At 39.3% G+C, this 26,701-nt stretch overlaps 2 protein-coding genes across 5 annotated transcripts in view; both read right to left on the bottom strand.

Moving 5' to 3' along the window:
- The window catches only part of ST7 (suppression of tumorigenicity 7), a 152,217-nt gene extending 151,640 nt beyond the window's left edge, over window positions 1-577 (bottom strand). Inside the window, exon 1 of one of the 3 annotated variants that reach the window (XR_012589278.1) lies at window positions 246-552. Coding sequence is in view for 1 of the 3 variants with exons in the window: in XM_074602077.1 (XP_074458178.1) it covers window positions 246-396 (151 nt within the window). In the remaining 2 variants the exon portion in view is untranslated. Of the gene's footprint in view, window positions 1-245 lie in introns of all 3 variants that reach the window. The other 2 variants (XM_074602188.1, XM_074602077.1) reach the window with 2 other exon arrangements.
- Window positions 578-12,972: 12,395 nt separating this feature from the next.
- CAPZA2 (capping actin protein of muscle Z-line subunit alpha 2) overlaps window positions 12,973-26,701 on the bottom strand; it is a 31,288-nt gene continuing 17,559 nt past the window's right edge. For both annotated transcript variants that reach the window (XM_074602644.1, XM_074602557.1), the window contains 7 exons: window positions 26,128-26,191; window positions 25,389-25,595; window positions 24,116-24,195; window positions 21,277-21,355; window positions 17,594-17,665; window positions 14,881-14,943; window positions 12,973-13,951 (listed from right to left, as the gene is read on the bottom strand). In XM_074602644.1, coding sequence (XP_074458745.1) covers window positions 13,811-13,951; window positions 14,881-14,943; window positions 17,594-17,665; window positions 21,277-21,355; window positions 24,116-24,195; window positions 25,389-25,595; window positions 26,128-26,191 — 706 coding nt within the window. In that variant the 3' untranslated portion in view covers window positions 12,973-13,810. The remainder of the gene's footprint in view (window positions 13,952-14,880; window positions 14,944-17,593; window positions 17,666-21,276; window positions 21,356-24,115; window positions 24,196-25,388; window positions 25,596-26,127; window positions 26,192-26,701) is intronic.

Genomic DNA, 26,701 nt, shown 5'->3' on the forward strand with positions numbered 1-26,701 from the left:
GGGGTGCGGGGGGAAGCCCCGGGGATCCCCCCTGGATGTTTCGGGGAAGGGAAAACCCACGCTCCCTCGACAGACCCGGCATCTGAGGGGGGAGGACAAGGGTGTTCTTCGCCCCCCGCGGGCAGCCCGACGACCCCTTCCCCTTCCCCCGGGGGGCGTCCGCCCCCCGGGGGAAGGGGAAGGGGTCGTCGGGCTGCCCGCGGGGGGGAGGACATGGAGGGGGGGGGGGGATAATCCCGTCCTACCTGTGGTTAAATTGTCATTAATCTTCAGGGGCACCCTTAAAATGTAGACCAGGAAGAGCATGATGAAGAACCACAGCGTCCAGAGATAAGTCCAGGACCAGACGATGCACGATTTCAGCTGTTCCAAAAAGCCCGTCCCGGCTTCAGCCATGTTTTTGGTTTGTTTTTTTTTTTTGGGGGGGGAGGAGAGAGTGTGTGTGTGGGGGAATAAAATAAAATAAAATAATAATAAAAAAAAAGAAAATAATACAAACCCAACCCAAACTCGGCTCTCTACTGCCACAACCTCTCAGCGTTGTGTATTCGTGGGGATGATTCACGCCCCTCGCACCGCCCGCCGCGGGGGCGCGGCCGGGACGCGGGTTCGAGACCGCCCACGGCCGGCACCGGCCCGCCCGCCTAAAATGGACTCCCGCGGGGCTCCCGCCTCGGGTGCAAAGGCCGAAAAAAAAAAAAAAAAAAAAAAAAAAAGCGGGTCTTAGGCAAAGCCGAAGGAGGGGACAGACACACACACACACACACGCACGACGTGCTCCAGTCCTGCCACCCCCAAAAGGCCGGACTCGGCCCCCGCTCCCGGCAGCTGCATGATGAAACGGCGGGGAAACAGCAGCGAGAGGCTGCGGGTAAGAGGAGGGGAGGAAAAATAGAAATTAATTTTTCTTTTTTTTTTTTTTTTTAAAAAGCCCATGCAACTTTTTTTTCCACGCCTTTACGATTTCGAACAAGAATTTCCGGCGTTTTTTTTTTGTCACCGTGTGACAGGACTTCAAGCCTAAAAAGGTCTCACGAAGTATGTTTGGTTTGTTTTGGGTTTTTTGGGGGGTTTTTGCTGTTTGCCTGAGTATCTTGCTGGGATAACATCAGAGGTATAAAACAACCGTTTGCTTATGTGGATTTGCGTGTGCAATGCCCAGCACAGTCCTGAACTGTAAAACTCTCCCCCCAGATCCCGCCTTGGAAAGTACTTTATGGCACGAGAACGAAGTGTGTGTCACTAAAATAGCATCAATAACACCTAATCATCAAGTCACAACATTGTACTTTTGTGAAATGCATTTTTCTTCTTCCGTGACTCTCTCGGTGAGGCATTTCTTCATGAGACAAGACTTGTCAACAGAATGTGACAAAAATTCAGAGGCCGGTTAACGCAACTGCGCCCCGCGGTTTTTGATGCCACACAGGTTACAAACATAAGTAGACGGGCACTGTATATCACAATTTGTTTGGATCTCGCTCCTGTGTTTCCACAATCTGTATTGAGTGGGACGATACTTTCCAGCATTTTAAGGTAGTATTTCTTAAGCAGTACCAAAAGAAGAAAAAATCCTTGAGAACTTTTCCAACTGGTAATAGCCACCATGTCCTGGGATTTTCTAGTCTAATAACGAAAAGGTCATCGTGGAGAAAAAACACAGTAGCTTTTCCAGAATGTTTACAATATCTAAAGACATTAAACCAAAATAAATCTGTACTTGAACAAATCGATACCTTCTCATATAGAGGCAAAAGCACCAAGATTCACAAATTTCTTCTTCCAGACCGTGCTATGGGACTTGAAGCTGGACGGAGAAACTTGGAGCTGGCTGTGTCTTGTGCAATCAAAGGTGGCGGGATCTGCCGATTAAGGGACCACGGTCCCTATATTGGAATATTGGTGCGAGAATGACAGAAGTTTTCCCTTCTGATACATCACAAAACTTTTAAAATTAGAACATACAGACAGCCTTTAACTACAAAAAGGTCATTTATAGTTTAATTACACACCAGGGAAAACCACATTTCAAATATTTCAGCTTCCCCTTCCAGTTATAAAGGGAAGAAATACTTAACGCATTAGTTGCATCTGAAAAATTCAACATTATTCCATCATGCAGTTATTTATAAATCAAAATATTCATCTCACGCTCTCTTATGTATTAGTGAAAAAAAACAAAACGCTAAGAAATTTTTTCACTTTTATAAATTTTCCTCTACATATTTTAATTTTCAGAATATTATTGCTTATATTATAAAACTATGATCAGTTCCTTTTGTGTATGAAAGACAGGGGTGATGTATGGCACTTTTTAAAAATTTCTTTTCATAAACAACTTTTCATTGTGCTAAGCTGTCTTTAATTGAAAGACTGGAGTGGACTGTGTTCGTTTCTTCAGCTGTGCTTTCTTTATATCCCCTGTTATTACCAGAAGATCAAAACACTGTGAACTGTGCCCACTTAAAGCACAGTTATTCATTTTATGCCTTTCTTCCTTTAAGCCCCGCTGCTTCTTCTTCCGTTGGAATTAAAGCAGTTATTAATATTTTGCAGTAATTTTATGCATTTCGATCCTGGATCTCCAGTGTTTTTGCAGCGAGCATAAAGTGTTTAAAATCCAAGCCCCCAGCAGAGTCCAGCTCTTCAGGCTCCCAGTAGCGCACTCCAATGGAGTTCCCATTTGGTGCTACACACAGAAGTTGTTGAGGATGATAGTAGTAATAGTAATAACAACAACAAACAACAACAAAAACAACAACAACAACAACAATAATACCAAGAAAGAAAAAGCATGTGTCCAAATCCAAATGTTTGCATGAGATGAAGAGCAATTAGCTGTTACGATATCTTGATTCATGGCTAGTTTGGTGCGCTCAGATGACAAATGACATTTCTGTTGTCCCTATGAAAGAAGCGCCTGAGCTGACATTCAAGCCAAGTTCGCAGTTCAGGCTCTGTTCAACACAAACTCTCTCTCCTCTTTCAATTCTGTTAAAAAGGAGCGCCAAGTATTAATACAAAGCCTTAAATGATGAATTTCACAGGTGAAAGAAGCAAACTGTTCAATACTATGAAAAGACCCGATTTTATTGTCATCTGGCTCGTGGCGCTCATTTGCTAAGTCGAGGCATAACAGAATACAGCTGAAGTGATCGCTGGACAAAAATAATTTTGAAAAGAGTCTTATCTTTCTGCTAAGATTTGCCACTCAATTACCTCACTTATTTAAGTGTTTTCTCACACAACCCCTCAGGTATCCCGGTTCCTACCTCAAAATACCTTATAAGTGCAAACGCTACTAATTTGTTTGCCATGAACCAAGTTCGGGGTTCCTTGTTTCTTATACGACTGTTGATGACTGTGCTAAACGAAATCAGGAAGTAGAAGCAATGACAGTTGCTGAACATGAGGCACAGTGAAGTTATCGGTTTTTTCCAGAAGAAAGAAACGCTCTTGAACTTGGGTCCTGGCAAGTAAGCAGGAAAAGACACGACCGCTGTGCAGCAAAAGTCGAGTGTGAGAAGTCTGTCCACTCCATCTTTCTAAGGGCCCAGGTCCAAAGTAGTGGGGTTTTAAATCTTCTTTTTTTTTTTAAGAAAATAAACCTCAAAATATCTTCCGTCTGAACATTTCAGAAATCAATAACTTTTTCTAGGCCTATAACGTACAATCCCCTTGGAGCCCTGCTATAAAATAAGATTGCGTTTGGTTTCTTGGCAGCAGAGAGATGGCCAGGTGCATTCCTCCAAGACATTCAGAAGGGGCACGAACAAGACCCACATGGGCTCCAGACATCTGTGAGTGCTGGGAAACCTTGTCAGCGTGGTTCAAAGGAGCCAGACAAACCCCTGACCTTCAGCTGATACCCGGTTAGTCATTGAATCCAGCTGAGCAGCGTTACGCCTAACACCTGTTAATCTGGATACACATTCAACAACACTAGATATACATATGTGTCTATCTACACGTGTATCTTTATACATATAAATACGTATGCATACAGTGCACCTATTAAACAGATCAGACGCGTATTAAACAATATCAGGGATGAACTGGAGATGGCAGTGTAAACTGCAGCCGGTGATGGTGAGAAACAGCGTGCGGATGGGAGGGGAAGCACTGGGGCAGAGTTCACGGCATCCCCTACCCAGCACTTCTCAGACATACCGAAGTCTGAATAAAATGGGCTTAAACACATGCCAAAAATCTGTTTTTGGCTAAAGCACACTGTCCTTAGCCACAGTCCGGAGAACTGAAAATATGCTAAGAAAGACCGAAATAAAAATTCATGCCTAATTTACAATGTAATCAATGTATTTACAGGAAAACAAAGATGTTTCAAAAGCATGCAACTACAGACTTCTGAGCAGCGTGCCCAGGCTGAAGTTTCTGTTCCCCATCTCAAAAGTGAGGCTGTTACAGGAATATTCTTCAGTTTAAAGGAAGACAGTAACATTTAAAGATATGCCACCATTACTAATGAGGAAAAGTCAAATAAGCATTCACATGCCTCCAGCACCGCTTCTCAAAATTAAAAACAACAACATTCAAAAATTGTCTTCCTTGTGACTTCCAGAGCAGTGTGAAGGTGGGAACGTGGGGATGAAGCTTCGCCTGTTTTATCGGTTCAGAAAGCAGGAGAGCTGAGTTTGAGGGAGCTGAATCTTCAGATTCCCAGAGATCCGCTTAAACCGGAGGAGGATGGAGAAAACGAGCAGGCAGACTCCCCTAAACCCACGGGGTTATCCAAAGCCATGGGGACTCTGCCAGAAAATGGGGTGACGTAGAACGTGTCTGGGCAGTTGTAGGGGAGGGAGGAAAGAGCGCCTGAAAGTTCATTTTAAGATCTTTACTGACAAGGAAATCAGCCAACAAGCTGCCTAAAACTGCAAGACAAGTCACAAAAACTGAGTTAGACCTGGCTCAGTTAAGAATCAGATGTCAATGCAAAGACGGGGCAAAGAAAGGTGTTGCCAAATAGTTGTTGCAACTCAGGGCAGTGTTTCAGTATTTTCAGGTAGTGCTTGAAATAAATCTTAAAAAAGAACCACACACACCCCCAACCCCCTCCCCCCCCCCCCGAAAAAACAAAACAAAACAAAAAAATCCCAAACCTGTTTTCTTCTTTTGCTTTTTTGCCTAACAAATTACTTTTCTCCCCAAAAACGAGACAGGAATTCCACCCTGACCGTCAGCACGCTTAGGTGTCAGTGTGGGGCAGAGTGCCCCATCCCGCACACACACCATTGCTAACGCACATTGAAATGTATTATTTTATTATTGTTTTAATCCATGGAAATGTCCCTCAGTAGCTCTTACATATTTTTATGAAGTAGGTGGCCACATGCATTCATTGAGGCATTTTAGGAAGATCCTGTATAAAAATCAGGTGGTGGACCAGGACACGTCAGTATTTGTACAAGGTGGTACGTGCTTAGGATTCCTAAAGGAATCACGCGAGCTGTGAGATTGGCCCCCGGTCAAGAAAAGAGTTCTCGGCGAGTCGGAGTCTGGCATCTGCATCCACACGTGTTCTCGACGTCACGGGAGGCAAACAAGGCTGTGGGAGAAGCGGAGAGGCAGAGACAGATGGCGAAAAGCCTTGAGGGAACCAGCGCTGGCTTCTCCCTCACTCGTTTAGGTCGAGGAATAGGACAAGGGCTCAGCTCCCCACATCCATCCCTTGGGCTGCAGCCAAACAGTAAATCTGCTGCTTTTTTTTTTTTTTTTTTAAAGGAGATGCATTTGTGGGATGGAGAAGACATGGAATTTTTTTGCTGTTTGGTATCTTGTCCTTTTTTTTTCTTAGGAAAACGAACGTTGAGAATGGTCAAACTCGCCCCTCGCTACAAGACAGACACTGAGGTGCTGGAGTGGGTCCAGAGAAGGGCAGTGAAGCTGGTGAGGGGTCTGGAGCACAAGTCTTGTGAGGAGCAGCTGAGGGAGCTGGGGTTGTTCAGCCTGGAGAAAAGGAGGCTGAGGGGAGACCTTATCGCTCTCTACAACTACCTGACAGGAGGCTGTAGCCAGGTGGGGATCAGTCTCTTCTGCCAAGTAAGAAGCGACAGGACAAGAGGAAATGGCCTCAAGTTGTGCCAGGGGAGGTTTAGACTGGATATTAGGAAAAATTTTTACACTGAAAGGGTTATGAAGCATTGGAACAGGCTGCCCAGGGAAGTGGTTGAATCATCATCCCTGGGAGTATTTAAAAAAAGTGTAGACATAGTGCATAGTGATATGGTTTAGTGATGGTTTTTGTCAGAGTTAGGTTGATGGTTGGACTAGATGATCTGAAAGGTCCCTTCCAACCTAGGAAATTTTATGATTCTATAATTTGCTGAGCACTGATACCATATTTAATAAAAAAAACCCCAACTTTCTAAGAGAGAAAAAGGTCCCAGCTCCTCTCCTCTGAAATCTGCAATTAGCAGAGCACAGTTTATTTTCCCCTATCATTTGTCAACACAGCATCTTTCGCAGCTCCATATCGGTAGAAACACAGAAATCCACTGACGGTTACATTTTACTTATATCTCCAGAAATTCAGACAAAGGCAATTGAGCAGTGGCAGCACGGGGTCACGTACAGATAATTATTGCTGCTTGAGACTGGCAACTACCGCGGAGGATAAGAACAGCTCTGACTGCAGGCGGACGGGGATGGAGCAAGCAGCACCTCTTCTGCCGTGGAAGCAGGTAGCATCCAAATCGCGCACAAATTCCTTATATCCCAGCTAGATTTGGCTCCTGAGCTCCAGAACAATGATCCTTGCTTGTGGGATTGCCGAGGTTGCATCTGCTCCTGCCCCGTTTCTCAGCCTTGTCATCATCTGTGTTTTGACACCAGGCACTGGGCTACCACACTGCGTCAGCAGCTACAGTTTGGGCAGCAACTCTTGTCACGCCAACTGCTGGTAGGACTGCGGGGCACACAGCGTCCAGCTGAGAGAGCTAAGGGGAGGCCGCCAAGTTCTTAAATGGAAGATGATGGCTCACTAAGTTTAGTAATGAACTGGGACATGACGTCTACTCATTACTGACTTTAACAGATTCTTTTGCTTGTGCCTTAACTCCAGATCTTCTCGCACCTGGCGGATCAGCTATGTAGCAACCTCTGCCTTTGCCTTGCAGCAGAGCCCTGGAACAGGAGCAGCACTTCAGTTCTTCATCAGCATATGGCATTTACTTTCTCAGCAGCATCTCTCAGGTCTAGTCCTCTGCAATTGAGCTGGCTCCCGGCATCTGTGACAGCTCAAGGACTCTTCATACTTGGTACACGCCTACAGGAACTTAACACAGGCTCTGGAACGACACAGGCATTCCTGATGCTCCACGAGAGGCGCTGGCTAGCCTCATGGAGGGAGGGTACCACCTATTCCTACACACAGAACTGTTGGGACTTACGGAAAATGCTTGCATGGGCGCTACAGCAGCTACTGTCCAGTCTTCACCAGCGCATGGCAGGAGAAGTGAGATGCACTTCAGTGCTTCTGAGAACAGGACAAGTTATCCCCCTGGACTCCTACCTTAAGCTGCCTCGGCAACTCTGATCATGGATTCCTTTTCTTTTCCTCCACATAGAAAAAAGATAGATAAAAAAGCCTATTGTGTGCTTCCTAGCACAAGAGAGGGTGGCGCATTTCACCTCCGCAGTGTTGCCTGACATCGGTGCCTCCGAGGTACAGCCGAACAAACTGCCTGCTGCTGGCACAGTCCTCCCAGATCACAAGGATCCAGCTCATCACCCTGGACAAGTTCACAGCAGCCCTTGACGCTTCATTCCAGGATGCTCTTGGCTCAGAATCCATTTGCTGGCTGCTCCACATCATTAGGATACTGAACGGTCTCACTTTCCTACACTCCTAGTGCCTACTTTGTCAGTAGAGAAGGATAACGTCAAGCACTGGTTGGTTGGTGGTGGTGTTTTTTTTTCCCCTCCTTAATTTAGCATGGGCTTTAAAATTATAACAGAAATCTTCTAATTGCTGCTGAGGACAATGATAGAGAATACTGTAGCATTCCAGGCCAGATTCTAACAAAAGGAAATCCAAGTAGCGTATTAGTACCACAACAGCCTGCAACATCCCCAGGACCAACATGAACAATCAGCAGAGAAAAACAAACAATTTGCTTCTCAAAGTGAACAGAAACCAAAAAGCAGGATGTAGACAAATGACTTAAAAGTATTGGATTTCACATAGAAATTAAGAGTTGCTGGATTCAGTCTTTAGCCTAAAAGCTACCCAGTCCGGGGACGCTCTTCAAATACATAAAGCGCATCGCAAAGAAAATGGGAACAAGCTGCCCACAGCGAAGATATAAAGAGGTTAAGATCCAGCAAGGAAGATTTAACTTTTCCTAATATCTACCGTAATACTAATAATTCTAAAGCCCTGCAAGAACTCGGAGAGGAAGGATAATCTTTATCATTAATTTATTTCAGAGCAGACAAGCCTCTGTCCTGCCATGTGCGGTCAAGATGCACCTGATCCCGCCACACCATGGAATAAAAAACAAGGTGAGCTTTTGCTTTCCATTCGGGGATTTCGATATTTCTAACAGCGCTATTGTTCGGAAATCAGCTACGGGAACTTTGGAGCCTTTAACCACAACTCCTTTTTGGCCAGTCATGTTTTTGCTACCTCGTGTTCCTATTTTTACAGTGGAGTGAAAGCCTTGCAAAGCTTACCGGTTTCACAGCATCCGAGAGCTGGTTTGACGATGCAGCGTCACGTATGAGGAAAGAAGGAAGCGGATTTTTCTTCCTGCTATTTAGTTTAAAACTGCTAATGACCCTTGAAAGCTCAGATTTCTACTCCAGTTGCCTGTACATATATTAGCTGTGTCACAGCGAAGTTGAAAACATATTAAAAAAAATCAGTTAATCTTTTGAACACTTTTATTTTATTTTGTGATTGGTTTACTCCTTTTCCAAGCCTTCTTCCCTGATTTCCTGTGTTCCAGTCTGTGCTTGTTGCCGGGCACCACTGAAAGAATCTGGCTGCATCCTCTTGACGCCTGCCCTTCAGGTATTGATAAGCATCGATAAGATAGTGGCACCTTTCTTCCTTAAGGAAAATCATAATAGATCACATTCTTGTATCTCTTATAATCTCACTGACACATCTCACGTTATCACTGGATGTAGTGCCTTACCTGGGAAAAGGCAGCATGACGGCATCCCAAACCCCAGGAAATCTGGGCCCCTTCCCAGCATGGCAAGAATTGGAACATTTCTGCCTTTGGGCACCTAACCTTTAGTCCCCAGCCTCTGCAGCAGATGCCCAGTCCGAGACAAGACGCACCGCTGTCCAGGACCCAAGAACACCACCACACGGGGCAGGGAGGCAGTTCAAGCAGGAGGAAGGAAAACATTTTAAATCCACTGCAGCCCGAGAGAATGAGAGGCAAGCGTCCTTCCTGCACTTGAGAGCTGCTGACTGTGATTCTTCAGTTAGGTTCATACACACTTTATTTAGCCAGTTGTAAAAACATTTGCTCCAGCGAGATCGAGTCCCCTCTTTACCTCATGGGACCAAAACTCTATTCTCTCCGTGTGAGGAAAGCAGCCCAGGTTCCTGGTGTACCACGAGAGGTAACTTCAGTCTTACCAGGCTGCTGCACGGTAATTGGCAATCCCTCTGAGGACATTTTTACTTGCTAAGAAAGAGATCGTAATTTTTTCTGAACCCCTGCTCGCAATGCTGCTTGTCTTGCATTCATAGCGTGCCAAAGCTGTCGCTCAGCTTTCTGCATTATTGTTCCTACGGGATTTCTGAAATAATCTTGGGGGTAACTCCAACTTCAGTTTGGACATCCACCAACACCTACAGTAGCCATAACTCAGTGCACACTTGGCACTGAAAAATATTAAGCACATTTAGATACAAAGCTGAAATTAGTGTTTGCTACAGCTCACTGTTAGCATGTGGCGGTGTCCCCCCAAACCAACCAACCCCATCCTACTTTAGCAGGCACATTTACAACCCTGTCAGCTGGACGTTGTTTCAGAGCTGAAGTTATTTCAAACTACAGCTGTCGGGCAGAAGTCCCTACATGCTCCTCTTGACTTACGAGGAATAAACCTAACAGATTTTTCCCCCTGCACAACTTTATTGATTGGCAAGGAAAAGATGCACAGAAAAATCTAAATGTGTTTACAGAATATTATCTTTCAAGGCAACAATTACTGCTCTTGTCCTCTCTTGTGATGAGCATGTAGATAATATCCTGCTGAGCAACACCTCTTACAGGTAAGCCAAGCACAATAGCAGAGGGAAATATTGCTAATAAGAAATCCTACTGAATATTAAGCATTCATTTTCACAGAAGAAATAAAGTACATAAGTACACATTCACAGTTCCTTTCTTTTAGCTGTGGAAAGCTAAAATTTTTGTTTAAATCCGATGCAAAATTTTCCCCTTTCCAAAAAAACACCAGAACACTGTCACACAAAAATTGACACTTCCAAGGTTAGGAACAAACTAAGTTTAATCTAAACCTAGTTTACAGTTGCATCAGAGGAAGAACGGTTTCAGTCTTTCCAGTAAACAAATGCAGCAGAAGCTACGTCTGTGTCAGCAAGCAATTCCGTACGATCGGAGTGAATCCATAGAATCAAAGAGCTGATGTTCAGCCTCTGTACCTACAGTATATACAGTCTGGAAATTTGAAGGCCAGGTTTAGTCTGATCCTCCAGCCATCCTCAACACACAGGTGGTTTCAAGCTGCCTGAAAAGAGGGATTTACTCCCAAACTGCACCGACGACATCACTGCCGTAGATGCGGCTGGAGCTGTCCCTTAGAGAGAGCACATCTATTGGGATGCTCGGTCTCATACCGTACTTGTAACCCTGGGCTGAAGGAGCATTCACTAACAAACTGCGTTGCAGCCTTCCCAACTGAACCACCCATTAGAATTGCTTTCAGCATCTCCAACATCGGAAGCAGTAGTGATGTAACCAAAATTACAATGATTACAAAGTTCCATTCTACCTGCAGCACGAATTAAGAGAGAGATACAAAAAAGGGGCTGCTCAGGAGAAACTGAAAGCAGAGTTGTCACTCCTGTTGCAGATGTTCAGAAAGAACAATTGCTTACTTGCATTAACTTTAAAATCCCTTTGGATAAAGGGACACTGAGATGCATAAGATGTAATACACTTCATAAACACAAGCATTTTACAAGTCCATATTACAAGCCATAATGTCTAGTACATCAACATTCCACGATACAAAGCTTATCTTTATATTTAAAAATAGAATATAAACAAATAGTAATTCACATTAAGACAACTGCCACAGCAAAATTTCTCAGAGAAAAGTGCTTTACCTACACAAAATTCCCTAAAGCCTACTGAGCAAGCTCTGAAGTTCTCCAATTTAAAAGGGGTAAGGGTAGAAACTAAAAAAAGGGCAAGTGACATCCGAACTTTTGAGGAAAATCAAGAACTCCAAGCGTGCCATGTGCCTCAGCTGATACTCAGGTCAGCTTCATCTGGGGAGTCACTACCCCTAATTATGACACAGCATACCATTTTGGAAAAGTAACAGAATAGTGACTTACTTATAAATTGGTTTATTGAAGCTATAACTTAATAAATTTGATGTTCAAGGTGTAAAATTATCTCACAGACTAAAAATTATCACAACAGGAAAAAAAATGTAAGTAATACAGATCTACTTATTTCACCCTACTGGTAGAATTGAACCTGTAAGATGCCATTCTTTGAAGATAAGGAATCACAGGACTGAATAAACAGAGAGGGAAACACAGCAATAGAGTACTTCACAGTAAAATACCTCTTTATTAGGAATATATTTAAAATTATCTTTTTATTTCAGGTAAGAAAAATAGCATTCTGACTTTTAGCCAGTGCTGATTCCGGTCATACGCAATATTCTAACAGCTAGAAAAGTTATTTGCACCGTTGTTGCCCATTAACAGTTCTCCTAAGTGTCTGTTCACTGTCTTTTATTTTTTAAGCTTGTTCTTAAATACGTTAAAGAAATTCTTCCAACAAAGTTTGTATTTAGATCTTAGTTAAGATTGACAGACTGACTTGACAGTGACTCGGCATCTGTTATTAGCTCACATACAGCTTTTATAAGCCTTCTTTTCAAGAACAACATGGTTCAATAGCCGATGTACAAAGACAATTAAGAGGGCAACTCTCCAGGAAGACTGTGGTAGAACAAATCCCACTCTTCTACTGTACAGTTTAGTACTGTAAAGTAGCAGCAATTTCAAGAACTTCAGTTAATTCCATACCCCTTTATGAGAGAGCACTGAAGAACAGAATACAGGGGTATTGCTATTACAATTCAAAGAGTAAACTACTTTGCGTGTACATTTTCATACTCAGTACAAGTCTACACTCTTTCTCTTGCTATGCTGTAACTTAACAGTTTAAGGTAATTAATTGGATCATGCTGTAAACAAAGATGTGAAACCTTTGCGTAAGCTTTACTGGTTTAGGAGTGTGCATTAATACCTGCATTCCAAAAAAAGGAGCTGTTTAATTTTCTGTCATAAGCATATAATTAGGTAGCATATTTTAAAACAGGTTTTCATCCACTTTAAAATGAAATCTATGCATTTCACAGAAGTGTTATACAGCATTTGTACTGAAGACTGTGTATTTAGATACCCGATGGCCATTTTCAATACAAGATATATCACACAGAGAAAGTATTCTTCACATTCAGACAAATGTGCTATTTTTGGTCATGTAATTTCCTCCATCCTCTGTAGCCAATATGAAGCTAAAAGATACCTGCTTTAAGTAGACTTCCATATGTAGATGTTTCTTAAATGCAGATGGAAACAACAGATGATGATACTACAACAATCTCCAAATACACTGAGAATAGCCAAGAGGCCACAAGTTTGTGGCTGTTTAAAGTGGTATTAAAAAAAAATAGAAACACCAAAAATAGGCTATATCAGGAAGCAATCTGATACTCAAATAAATAGAAAATTTGCATTTTAATGTCACATTGAATTTTAGTACATTTCAATCTAAGAAAAAAAAATAAACTGACAGACATAGTAATGAGTACAGGATTATATATATTACAATATGCCTTGTTATAATACATTTGTGGCTTTATAATAAAAAAAACAAGGGCAGATGGAGTTTAAGTTCATTTAAGTAATCGTCAGGAACAAAGCATTAAATATGCATTTCTGAAATAAGTACTTTTACTTAATTTCAAAATCTTAAAACAGTGTTAGATCTTGGCCTTTTTTTCAAATTTAGTTACCATGGAGCGATCTAAATAAGTATTCTGAAAGGTTTAAATGATAGATAAAATGCTTTTCTCAATTTTACATACAATGAAAGGATAGATGATTTCAAAAACAGCACCTATGGCTAACTCCATGTTGACCTTGACCTAGAAATGCACATTACTGATCTCCACAAGGAATCCAGCAAATTTTGGAAGTTGTCCATTTCACATGAAAGCAAGAGAAAGGGTTATCATATGCAAAAATATTTTTCGAACTGTTCTTAATGTGTAATTGAAAACTAAAGGCATGGTCTCTTCATTATAAAAAAATAAAGGTACAACAGAAACTCTAAAGGAAGATATTCAGCTATACTGAAGTTGCAACCCTCTGAAAAGAAAGCAAAAGGAAAGAAGTCAATTAGCTAAGCTTTGTGCTCTAACCAAACTACTTACAGTGATTTTCAATGGCAAAAGCCCATGCTGACTGGGTGATTTGACAGTTCCAAATACTTTTTGTAATAATTTTTATTTGTATACAAGGACACTAAAATGATCCAGTCATGCAATGTTCACTTTAAGCATTCTGCATCTCTTTTCCAATCTTATAGCTAAGGATCTTGTTCCAGTCAATCTTGGTGCGGGTAACTGGCAATTGTCGACGTAAGGCCTTGAAAGTAGTGTCCGACATAGTCTGATAATTCTCACTGATAGCAGTCTGTTAAACACAAAGTCACACAAAACAAAGACACATGAAGAACAAAATTAGGATGTTATGTAAAAGGTTAAATGATTGAGTAGTCTATTGCCCATTAAACAGCTTTAATAAAAATATGCCAAATTAAAATATTTTTTGAAGGAAAGCTGTTGGATCTAGATGGAAACTCTGTGAAGAAAATTAGTGAGACAGCTGCAATAAACCTGACCGTAGCCTAGGTGTTTCGGCAAACCACAGCGTGCTTAACCAGCAGCATGAATACAGTGCTGACTGGAGTTAGCTCATACATCATTAATTTCACACACCAGAGTCTTCCACTGTTTTTTCTGCGGGGATGGTACAGTCAGTGCACAACATCGTATGAGCTTGAATATAATGCATACGATACATACTTGGTAAGTTTTTATTAAAGAGCGTTTTTTTTTAAAAAACCTGACAGAACATGGTGTCTGAAATTCACCTTATGTGTAAGATCTAAATGAATATGAATCCACTTCTACAGAGGATATCTAGAACAGTTATACTTTTCTAACTTTAAAATGACTAATTGAAATGAATGCTTATAGTCACATTTAGCAAAGCCGTCTAACAGAGTAGCCTCTGAACAGAATCTGTACAAAAATTCCACTTAAGGAATGCACGAATACTAAAAGAGATTAGAATGGCTGATATTTGATCACACCAGGGACTTTTTGCTCTCAAAAAAAAAACAAACCAACTTCTAATGTAACATTAATTAGGTGAGTCCAATCACCAGAAGGCATGGAAAGGGAGGATACAGTTAATAGCAGCATGTAATCTATTTATATTTATATGGAACCACATTATCTTAATATCAAAAGCTTACTAATTGTAGAATACTAGCTTTGGTTAAGTATATGGTAACGTTATACATGTGAGTAAGGATATAATGTGTGTTTCCAACATACCTGATATTCATTTTCTGCAGCCTCTACAATTTTTATAAATTCCTTCGCTGTCTGGGCTTCATTCTAGAAAAAGAACATTTGAATTAGGTCTCATGTACAGCATGATTCTATGACCTGCTGAACTATGTATTTTCCTTTAGTTATGAGAGATGTCAGGTAGATTCCATGAGAACACATGACCATTTAGTGGCTAAACAAAAAATGAGCAAAACAAACCCAAAAGGCATATGCCACATTATTATTATATTTATATTATTATTATATTAAAAAACCAAAACCAGTCCAACTGCAACAAGTATAAAGATTACCATGGAGCTCCTTAAAATATTTTGATTACAAATTCAATGGTATGATAAAAAGACATATGGAACAGAACAGCATTTGGAAATATGACAATGCACACACAGACAAGTCTCTCAAACATGCAGAGTATGGATATTAAATATTATCAATATTAAATTTCCAGTGCAAATTCAGAAAAACTTAAAGAACACCAACTAACCTGGAAGTATGCAGAATACAACCAAAAAAACCCAAAACAAATTTATTCACCTCTAAACATTCTGAATGTAGCAACTATGCTGAGGCAAACACTGACTTTATATACCTGGTTTTCAAAAAACATCACCAAGTACATCTTGCAAAAATGAGGGTGCAATACACCACAATGTCAAAATGTCATCATGGCTGATAGACAGTTTCTTTGCTTTGGGCCTCATCCTTAAATCTGCAAGCATGTGTTTGTTTGAAAAATAAAAAATGACCCATCAGTCAATCCGGAGAAAAGTTAGCTGAAGTGCTTGAAAGAAGTCTCAATAAGAAAGTGAGGGCTCATGAATTTCAAAACCTCCAACCAGGTGTTGGAGACATTCCTAAGGGTGCTTCTGCAGAAGCTGTTTAAAGATTGGAGTGTTCTTGCCCCACATGATCCCTTGTTTCTACGAAGGAAGGAGTGGGAGAAGGCTATGGCAGCTTCAACAACTGGTTCAAAGTTTCAGTGAAACTGCAGCTAGCAGCTGTGAAAGTGCTTCGGGACACCGCAGAAAGAGATGAAGGAGGAGGCAGAGGCCAAGCAGAACAACAAAAGGGTTTTGACTTTTCAATGAACTGAAGCAATGATTTCAAAGGCCCTGCTGTTGAGAGGAAGAATTCAGGGGTATGAGGTCTTATTTGGCTAAGAGAGAAATTAGGGCTAAGAAAGTAACCTTCATGAAAATTATTCACAGCTCTAGCAACTAGAGAACTCTTCAGTCATTTATTTCAGTTGTGTCAAAATTGCTTCTCTGCTGACAACAGGAGAGGAGTCGTTGGGGCTCCTTTTAATCTACCTACCATTCCTTCTGTGGGAAATAAGAACCTGTACAGCCTCTGCCCTCTATCAAGCTCAAAGCTAAGGCTAAAAATTGTTAACCAGCAGCATACTTGCTTTTGTACTAGCAGGAGGTAGGAAAGTTATGTAAAAGATATTTTTCTATTCATCGGTCTTCTGCTGCTTTACTAAATTGCGGAACAGGATTAAGTTTCTTCCCCATAGAAAGTGAAGCAAAAGCTATTGAAAGGAGAACTTCTTCCACATAATCTTCTCTGAAGCAACTCCTAGTTGAATGAAAGACTAAACAGATCCCTTTGCTTAGGGGGTCAAAAGTAATTTTATATCTACAGCTCCAGAAGCGTTATCAGTTGGCACCACACTCACCCATTCTTTATAGTGCTATTGCAACTGAAAAGCCAACAAGCCTTGCTTTATATTAACAAACAATGTTCTTTATTGATGAATTCAGCTTTTGAGCCAAATTGGTCACTACTAGTCATTATCATTAAAATACTTCTACTATTCACTTTTACGATTGCCCTTTGCCAGTTTAACTATACTGGCTTAAGTTTTATTAAAGAACACTCCAACAGAAAGTCTTACTGTTTATAAACACAGTCTCCAGTAGGGGAAAGGAGCATTATTTCAAAAGTATTAGTAGTTCACAATGCAACATTACCAACTCTTAAAAGATACTCCTGGTACTATTCCCAGGCAATTTTTATTTCTATAGTCTACTCCTCATTACTATACTGATCCATTTGGAAAGAAGTTGAAAAAAAAAGTATGCTGTAATATAACGTGTGTTATGCTTCTCAAGCCAAGGCATCTCTGAAAGGGCTCTTTATATAGAAAAGCAAGAGGCTGACAGCACCAGTTACAGACAGGGTGGAAATGAAGGGAGAATATCCACTACTGCTTCCCAACTGGTAGCATTTGTTTACTATTTTTAGCATACTGGTCTTCTCCCAGTGAGCAAAGGAGGCAACCTCCTAGAGATTGTACTGAAGTGGGTTGTTATAACTCAAACCTCCTCCATATTAAAAAATTAATACTATCGGTCACTTTGCAGACCAAAGTTTAAATACAACAGAATTGCAGAAAGACTGACAGCAAGCTAATTAAAGCTTTACAATCAAAGTTAATTTAGCTTATATATAAGCCACACACAAGCATACATTTATTTTTTTTTTTAATTTTTTTTTTTTTAACAGTAACTACATGTTAGGCAAAATTAGTAAATATTACATACAAAGTATTTATAAATTAGAACATTAATTCCCATTGATGCAGAAGAGCAAACTAGCCTCCAAACTTCTATGGTTTTTTTTAAGCTTACTTCTCTTTTTAGATTAGAAAGTCATTTCAATATACACGCTAAGGTCTTTAAAGTTCACTTACAGACACTGTTAGAGAATCTTGTATGTCTTTATGGCTCACCAGCTGAACATTACCATCTTCATAATAGTGAACCTGCAGAAAATTAAACAAAGAAACTCATATTAAATATTACAGACCAACAACAGACAGGAAAATCAAAGTGTTGTAGTATTTATCATAACAACAAACACACAAATCAAACAGAAACACACATAAAATGTTACAGAACAACAAAACCAATTAGGATAACCAAATATTTTTGAGGGGGAATAGTAAAGAAGCTACTCTGGAAACATTTTTGTGCTGATGTGCCTTATGCAGTATTCCATGCAAAGAAGTTTAGAATTATAGAACCATAGAATCGCACAGGTTGGAAAACACCTTTAAGATCATTGAGTCCAACCGTAAACCTAACACTGGTGAGTCCACCACTAAACCAAGGTTTTGATTAACATCATAAAGACAACAACATACTATTTATGTGATCTTACTAGAAACTCTTGCAATAGTGAAGTCATATTTAAAGTGAGAATAGTTGAGGCAAGGCTTCAGGATATTGTGAAGTTGTTTTTTTTCTTCATCCAAACTGTTTCCTAAGGACAGTGCAACATTATGCTTCCCTTTCTAGAACTGCCTGGTTTTGATATTTTCATCTCTTAGATATGACTCATAACAAAAGATGGTATTTATCTAGACAAAGGAGCTCTTTAGGACAAGGTGTGCCAAGGTTAGGTAGCAAAGCAGAATGAAATCTACTTACTCTTGAAACATTATTATCTACAAAACAGCTTCCTTGATTATTTTGCAGGAGAAAAACAGTAAAACTCTACCCAAGACAATTTAGTACTTTCAAATTCAGTTGGTAAGGATCTGAAAACATTCAGTTTCTAATGCAACTGTTGGAAAACTTAAAAAATGGGAAGCAGATATAAAGTTACATGTAATCATTCAAAATAACTGACACAGAAGAGTTATGTAGCTCATTGACATTTAAACAGGTATCTTTAAAGATTTTCTACAATTTTGATAAAGTCAACACAGTTAACATAGCTGATGCTATGAGGAGCTGAGGCATTTGTGTCTCACCCTATTAGGCATGATAACATTTTAATATGGAGACTAAGGCAAAATACAACAATTTCATATATATTAGGATCACGATACAAGAAACCCTCAATTTTATAAACAACAATAAAGAAAACATGACACAGAGTAAGACAGATATACCTAAGGAAATGTTTCCTATATGAGAAAAACATTATTTCCTATGATATATCTTATATTATTATTTTGCTTATTGTCAAATACTTGTTCTTCAACAAAAGGCATCATCCTAACCATAAAATAAGCTTGTTTTCAAATTGAACACTATTGGGTGAAACTTTCAATCCACCTCCTAAAAGATGAGAAGTGCTTACTCAGTGCCAAATTCTGAGACCTCCCAATGAAACAGCAGAACCCAGAGAAGTATAAATCTCCCCCTTTCTCCATCACAATCCACTGCAGGGGGCCCAAAGCTCCCCTGTACTCTGAGGCCAACATCAGCACAAACATCTGTCTCACTGGGTGACATTCTTGGCAAACACTCAGGCCTAAAAACTTAACAGGGATGAAGAGTCAAATCTAATTCTGGGATGTGTTGTATCTTATACAAAATAAGAGAAGTAACTGTTCTGTACTATACCTCACTGCTGACATCCTTCTAGAATGCTAGGTCTGGGTTCAGAAGACTACAAGAAGGATGATGTTTATGAACAGAACCTCTTGGAAAGGTTAACTAAGGAGGGATGAGAATAACAAATTATCTAAAAGATAAAATTAGTAACGAGTACACTTATCAGTTGTTTTCCATGCACAGGTGGAGCATGTCAAGCACCACAGGGACATAGTTTTAGTAAATGACACGGCTGTTGCAGTTTTCCCCTTATGTATAATTAAAAGAAAATTAAAGAAAGGAAGAGATTAAGACAGCTGAGAATCTTCTGTATTAGAATTTATTCATAGAATTTTTAAAAAGGAAGAAATTGTGCAAATGACCTTAAAAATACTGAAGACACCTGAAGACAGCAGGTGATGCTGGAACTTTCCCCAACATATTCATAAAAGGTCTTATCAGAAACAGCGCAATGGCCATATTGCTGTCATAAAGACTCTGCAAATAACGCTGAAATTTCAGTCCTCTGAAATTTCACTAATGTTGTAGTTGAGTTCATATTCTAGAAAATTACTTTGCTCCTTAAAAAAAAAAAATCAAAGCACCTTTTTTTGTTTGTTTGGAGGGGGAGAAGGGGAAGCACTCCCACATATGTGAAAGAAGTTTTACACCATTTCTAAAAATTTGAAACAGAGTTCAAAACTCCTTGATGATATACGAGCAAAAAAAGTAAAATTTCTCATCACTCCCCAAAACATTTAATGAATGTAAATAATGCCTTGATTAAATCTGTGTAATAGTAATAAAAGACAAAATTAGCTGGTGCCCAAATTCAGATGCTGATTAAAACCTGACTAAATTTCCTTTTCAGGCTATTTTCTAGGCTACTGGCCTAACTTTTCCAGAATTAGGTAGACACCTGCCTGCTTGTTCTGTAAAAAAAATCACTTAAGACATTTAACCAAAAGTGCATGTTGTGGAGAAAACGCCTGTTTTGCTGAAGTTGTATTTAAGCGACAGTTTACTTGGATTTTCCCAAAGTCCTGAGAAGCCTAGAAGTTATTTAGGGTGCTCACCATGACCATCTTTATCTGATAATGTAAGAATGGCTGTCCGCATTTTGACTATCATTCCAGTTGTTACAGAATTTGCCCCAGAATGGGAAACCAGATCCAGGCCCCCTGCTTGGGTGGACCTGAACACATCTACCACATCCTAAAATAACATCCTAAACCTTAGGCTATGGCTAGAAAGACATTCCATTGCATCTTCCTGAAGTCAAGTGACTGAGCAGTAAGGAACCGCAAAACTCACAGGGACACAAAAAGAGCAGGAAAAGGGAACCTGACTCAGTGTCTTGTAAAAAAATAGTAAGGTACTACACTGAAAGCCAGACTGCACTGACATTCTAGTTCCAGATCCCAGAATTGTTTTAATAAACTCCTGCAAAATATGTGCAGACATTCCAGGGAACCAACCCAGGCCGTCAAGTCCCCCACCTACCACATGACAGCCAGACTTCCTTTGGTCTCAAGGATTTCTGCATTCCTGCTTGGACAGTATCTCTTTTCTGAATGCCCTAAGGCCAACAGGAAGGCCAAATTTGGAATGAAGGAGACCTATATTCAAAAATTCCAGATGGCGGAATAACTGAAACCAAAAGTTACCACCTTTCTGAACAACAGGGTGGGCATCATGAAGAAAACCTGCTATTATCAGTTAAAAAGAAAAAAAGTTCTACTTCAGAAAGGGCCTACCCTTAGGAAAGGCTTGTGCCACGGCAAATTCAAGAAACAGAAAAGAGGTATATGCCTAGCTAAGGTGATTACACTGTCTGAAGTCTTCTGAATCATTACATTAAACATGTATTTTGTATTCGTAAGGATTAGGTAAATATGCAATTAAGTCACTAACACTTAACTGAATGGGCATGTCTGCTTTGCTTATTGGGTCCCCAGATTCTCTTAGAATACTTAATACACTGGCCTGAGTCTCCCTTGATAATAACTGGAGACTTTGCTGATCAGGACACAATTTGAGATAAGCATACCTGAATTTTCAAGATGCCAGCCACTTGAGTGGTTGAAGGGGTGATTGTAAACTTCCATTCTGACCTCCAACGCCCATTCCTTTAAGAAAATAAAACAGAAAGCAGATGTCACCCTACAGGTTAAGAAAAAAAAAAAAGCAAAAACTAACATACATCTAATAATCAAAGAAAAATGGAGAATTAAATATGCTGTCCACATGCACAAAATCTTTCCCTAAAGATTCAGCCCCGTAATCAGTCAGGAAGAGAAGTTTCCCAAAATATTTACCCTCAGCTTTGGATGTGGACCAAGTAGATTTATTAGTAAGAACCTTTTAACAGCAGGACTTAACTTCTGAAAATACCTAAAGCCTACAATGTTCTTTCCCTCCTTTATTATTAATTAGGTGTATATAGTCGATATTTTGTTTCTGGGACCTGGACAACTTGCTGCATCAGCTGAAGTCACACTTCACATGAAAAACTTGAATGGAAGGAACATGAAATCAGCAAGACTTTCCGCTACGCTGCGTTGTAACTAGGCCTTTCAGCTCTTCTAGCATTTCTGTTTGAGGACAACTATTTCCTTCCAATTTCCTTCCACAAATTCAATATCCTTGCCAAATTGCCTAAAGGGAGTTTCAAACATCTGGAAAACAGTATGGGGAGATTGTAGTTTCACCTGATTTCTTTCCTGTAGACTAGACATTTTCTTATTTAGTTATAAGGTTAATGGATTAGAAAGTTAGTACATTACAGCTATATTAAGAATGCACTGCAGCTGTCTCTCAGTTTCTTCTTTGCGCTTAAAGGATGAAAGGAAGTTGATACTATGAGTTCCAATCCTACTAATGTTAGGTGTAGATTTCAGTGCATTCAACGAGGGGAGAAAGAGAGATAAAGACTTTAAGATTAACACTTACTAATACATCTATATTGACACATCTTAGATACTAACAACGTTAACTCAATTATAAAGCCATTGGTTATTATTTCAGACAATATCCAAATTATAGATTATCACTGAAAATTCAGACTAAGGCAATTGAGAAGCTTGTTTGTCATCTCTGAGAAAACTGAAAGGGTTACCCAACTCAGTGACACTAATATTACTGGTAGCCTTAAGACTGACCCATTAGCTATAAGAAAGCTTACATGCTGAACTACATTTTGGGCACAATATTAGTTTTTAGATGCATGGGATTCGATGGCTAGCTAACGGATTTGTTTGCTTCTTAGTCTATTTATGGTCCTTGAAGTTAAGACGACCACAGTGTTTCCACTCTGGGATAACTTTTTGTCCTTAAGATGCTATTCCAAGAAAAGAGTTCAAGTTCAGAAGGATCCTTCTGTAGGAAATGCCCTAAGTTAAAAACAACATGTCATTACTTTATTTACCTCTGCTGACTTAAGATGTTTTGTAAGAGACTGACTGTCCTTCCTTTTCTTTCACATTCTTTAATAAACTATCTATCCTACTGTGTTGACAGTATTTCAGAAATTCATAGAACATTTTTCTTTGGCATGTATTGGTTTTCTATCACCCAACAAACTTGCTTTTAGGGTAGGCTGCCAGCCTTCCAAATGCCTAAAAAGCTGGGATACCTTGACAATAAATACTGGCTGTGGCTTGGGCTGGATATCCAGACATACAGCTGGATAACTGAAGAGCCTTGTTAACTTTGAATCCATTCCTCCATTCCCAAATTCCCCAAACCAATATATGTTTATTAAAACTTGCTAAGAATGAGAATTAGGATCTGACTTTCCCCCGTAAAACTCTAGAAACGTGTTCAATATTTACCCATAGATGTCCGACTGTAACTTTATTAAAGAAAGTTTTCAAGAAATATTTTCTCTATCTAAAAGAGGTTGTTGCCTATCTGTTCCTCTTCTTTAAAGACTGTTTATTTCAAGTTACTTTTAATATTGATGTAAAACATGCAGACTTAACTAGCCAAATTTAAGTCAGTAGGAGAAATTATTTAGTAAGTGCGCAAATTCAATTAAAATCTATGGAACAGTATACTGGGAAAATTATTTAGCTGATACAGACACATGCTGAAATTACTATGCATACGTAATATTCACCTTCAGCACCAGAAAACAAGAATTTCTGCACTTCCATTCAATACCCATGGGATTACTAAATATAATTTCATTCAGATGCGAAATAACAAATAAAATAATAATGAAATTTATTTCTTCAGACAACTGCATATATTAGCTATCTTTAGGAGATACTTCCTTAACCCAACTCCAATACTGTGATATTTATCTCAACTCTGGCCAGTTTTGTGCAAGGACCTATCCAAAGTTCACTCCTGACTGTGGAAAACATCTTTCAACCGAGTACAGAAAAAAGAAAAAAAAAAAAAAATCAAGCTGCAGTTTATAAGAGTTCATTTCATCCAAGATCACCTTTATCTACCTCACCCAAAAATTAATGATTCAAGTCCTACAGGAAATTTGTCGTTGGTCACCTTCTTTCTCTGAGACATGAAAGCTAGAAGAAGCTGTTTTTATTCTGTCAGTCACAAAGGAAGCAACACAAGCAGAATCAATTGTATTACGGAACACAGGCGTAGGTATTGGTGCTGGTGTGATAAACTGAACGAGTCATAAGGAATTTTACGAAGTTCCCAAAGTTCTGCAAAGGAGATGAAGACGTGCAGTCTGACATTTTAGTCACCACACAGGAAGAGATTTCTACATAGTTTTGGCAGAAAGACTTGGGGTGGAGGGAGAAAAAAAGTCGCATGCAAGATGTGTATGCACCTCCTTCTCTGAACTAAGATTTACCAGTGTAATGGTACTAGTGCAGTTAGTTTGCTGTATTTGTATCCATACAGAAACTTACCAAAAATTTTTTGCTTGGAACTGATGGCTTTCTATGCATGCAATAATGGTCTGCTGTCCATCAATTGTTTTACCATATACCTTAATTAGAAATGGAAAAAAAAATACATAAAGAACACAGTTTAAGTTTCAGTATCTATCTTGCTCAAATTGCTTAGATATCTAGTTCTATTATTGTTACAGAAACTGTAAAATTTAATTTTGTAATCACCGTGGTCCTTACATAATATTCAGTACATGAAACATTACAGTGCTTATTACAATGCAGAAAAATTTAAGATTAGAAAATCTGAAGGTCAAACATCTTAACTGAAATTTTATATACTGCAGACTCATTTTTCTGCAACTATAGGAATTTTAAGCCTATAGCAGTTACTGCTGTGACAACATATATTACCAGCTGGTTTCAGATACTTGTTATTCTACAATGAAATGATGATTTAAGCCTTTACAGACTAGTGAAAAGGTGATTAAAAGGATGGGTTTGGTTCTCTGTTCTGCTTTACCCCCTAAAATCAAATACTACTAAAAATGATCTCCATGAACATGTAATCTGGTTTTCTTTACAGAAGCTGGAACTCATCTGACCACCTGGGAATCCAATTCAACTTGTTACCTCAGCAACTGATTTTTATTCCCCACTTCTGCCCCAGTTAGTTTTTCCATCAGGTTACTAGAAAGCATGGGAGACAGCTATCATTAGATCAGTTTGCTAAACTTCAAATAGTCCTAGGGCTCCTAACAGCAAATGAATACTATTTTAGTACAGACTGAGAGGTTCCATTTTAATAAGCCATCAGAACGCACTGATTCTGGTGGTAAGAACATAACACTTTGATATACAGAAGATGTGATGGAGAGGAAACAGTTTGCTTTACTGACAGTTTTGTCAGTACACAAAGCCAAGACAGACATTTTTATCTTACGCATTTTTTTAAAAATGTTTTTATTTTTTAAAAGTAACCACCCACATAGCCAGGATCAACCTGCAGTAGTCCACAGAAGGCATTAATGCTTTAAGAAACTGAAACAAAAATTCTTCAGAACCAAGAGGTCAATCTTCACTGTGATCTGCAGTAACCACCCACTAGTAATCCAACAGCTGAAATATTAAACTCCTGATGCTTTCCCTCATTTCCTTGTATGAACCCTTGACAGGACTAAATTCTTTACAGTTGAAACTGCCTGTCTTCCTGGTTTACAAATAATAACTTTTTTTTTTTTTTACATATCTATCTATAGCAGTTATAGTGGTTATATAATTTAGTACTTACTGTGCAGACACCATTTGGGTAGTGTTCTTTCACATATGCTTTCATTGCTGTTTCAACTGAATTTCTCCAGGATTCGATGGCATTTTCAACTTCGTGTGGTCTAGGATCAGTAGCCTCCTTTCTTAAGTGATCAAATTTAAAAGAAATCTTGTTCTTGGGATCCAAAAATTTTCCATTTCCCAAATCACCATGTTCTGTTATCAAAACCTGTATCACGAAGTTTTAGTTAATAACATTTGCTATTGAATAAAGACCAAAAAAAAAAACTAACATGCCAAATCTAATTATATCCTGCACTTAACTGGAGCTTATTCATATCTAAAGACTCACATAAGACTCACATTTTAAAGAAAATATGCATATAGCAAGAGAGGACAAGGCTAACACAACACACTGACTCAGAAAAAAACCCTCTGAATCTTACCCTCTTACAACAACAACCAATGTGATATAGAAATTCATGTCTTCTAGTACTAAAGATGGAGCAAATTGTTTCTACAGCTCCAAATCAGGTCTGACTGAATTCAGGCCAACAACACAGACTGAAATTTCAAGCTCTTTAGATGTCCTAAATGATTATCTTATGGAACTGGTATTATTGGAGGGCCATAATCTCTACATTTTGTCAGGGAAGATGCATTTCTTTTCATTTTTTTCATTTTCTTGCCAAGATACATTCAAATACCAGAACATCTTTAACAGTTTAAGGAACATTGCAAGTATCTCATTGTATTCATACCTGTTCATCGTAACCGTCAATTTTTACTGGAGTAAACTGGTCCAAGTTGTACTGTGCAAATGCACTACAAGAGAAAAAAAACAATACCAAAAGCCTGCATCAAGTACAGTCTTTTTCCTTACTAGCTGAAAGAGATTTAAATAATAACCAATAATCTGGGGGGTGATACATCAAAAAATTATATCAATGATTCATTATCTTACAGGCCCAAATCCTTGGAATCACCTTGGTTCATTTAGTGCTCATATTACAGATTCCAACCACCATTACACAATGATTTATGTTCAAAAATAACCTGATATAGACAAACACATAAGCTTTACAGTAACCCATATAAACTGTGGGAACAGATAAAGTTTAAATTCCACAGGGATCCAACCTACTAAGTCAGACATCTCTGTTCTTACAGATGAAACTAATTTTGGCATAAAATACAGTAGGCATAATGTTTTGATATAAAAGTAGGGTCTAAGGAAGCAGTATCTTACACATGTTCAGTGCCTATAACATCTACAAAGAAACAGAAAAGGAAATCCAAAAAGGTGGAGACTGGTTCCAAAATCCGGGTTACCCT

This window comes from Larus michahellis, chromosome 1 (assembly GCF_964199755.1).
Source record: "Larus michahellis chromosome 1, bLarMic1.1, whole genome shotgun sequence".
Lineage (NCBI taxonomy): Eukaryota > Metazoa > Chordata > Aves > Charadriiformes > Laridae > Larus > Larus michahellis.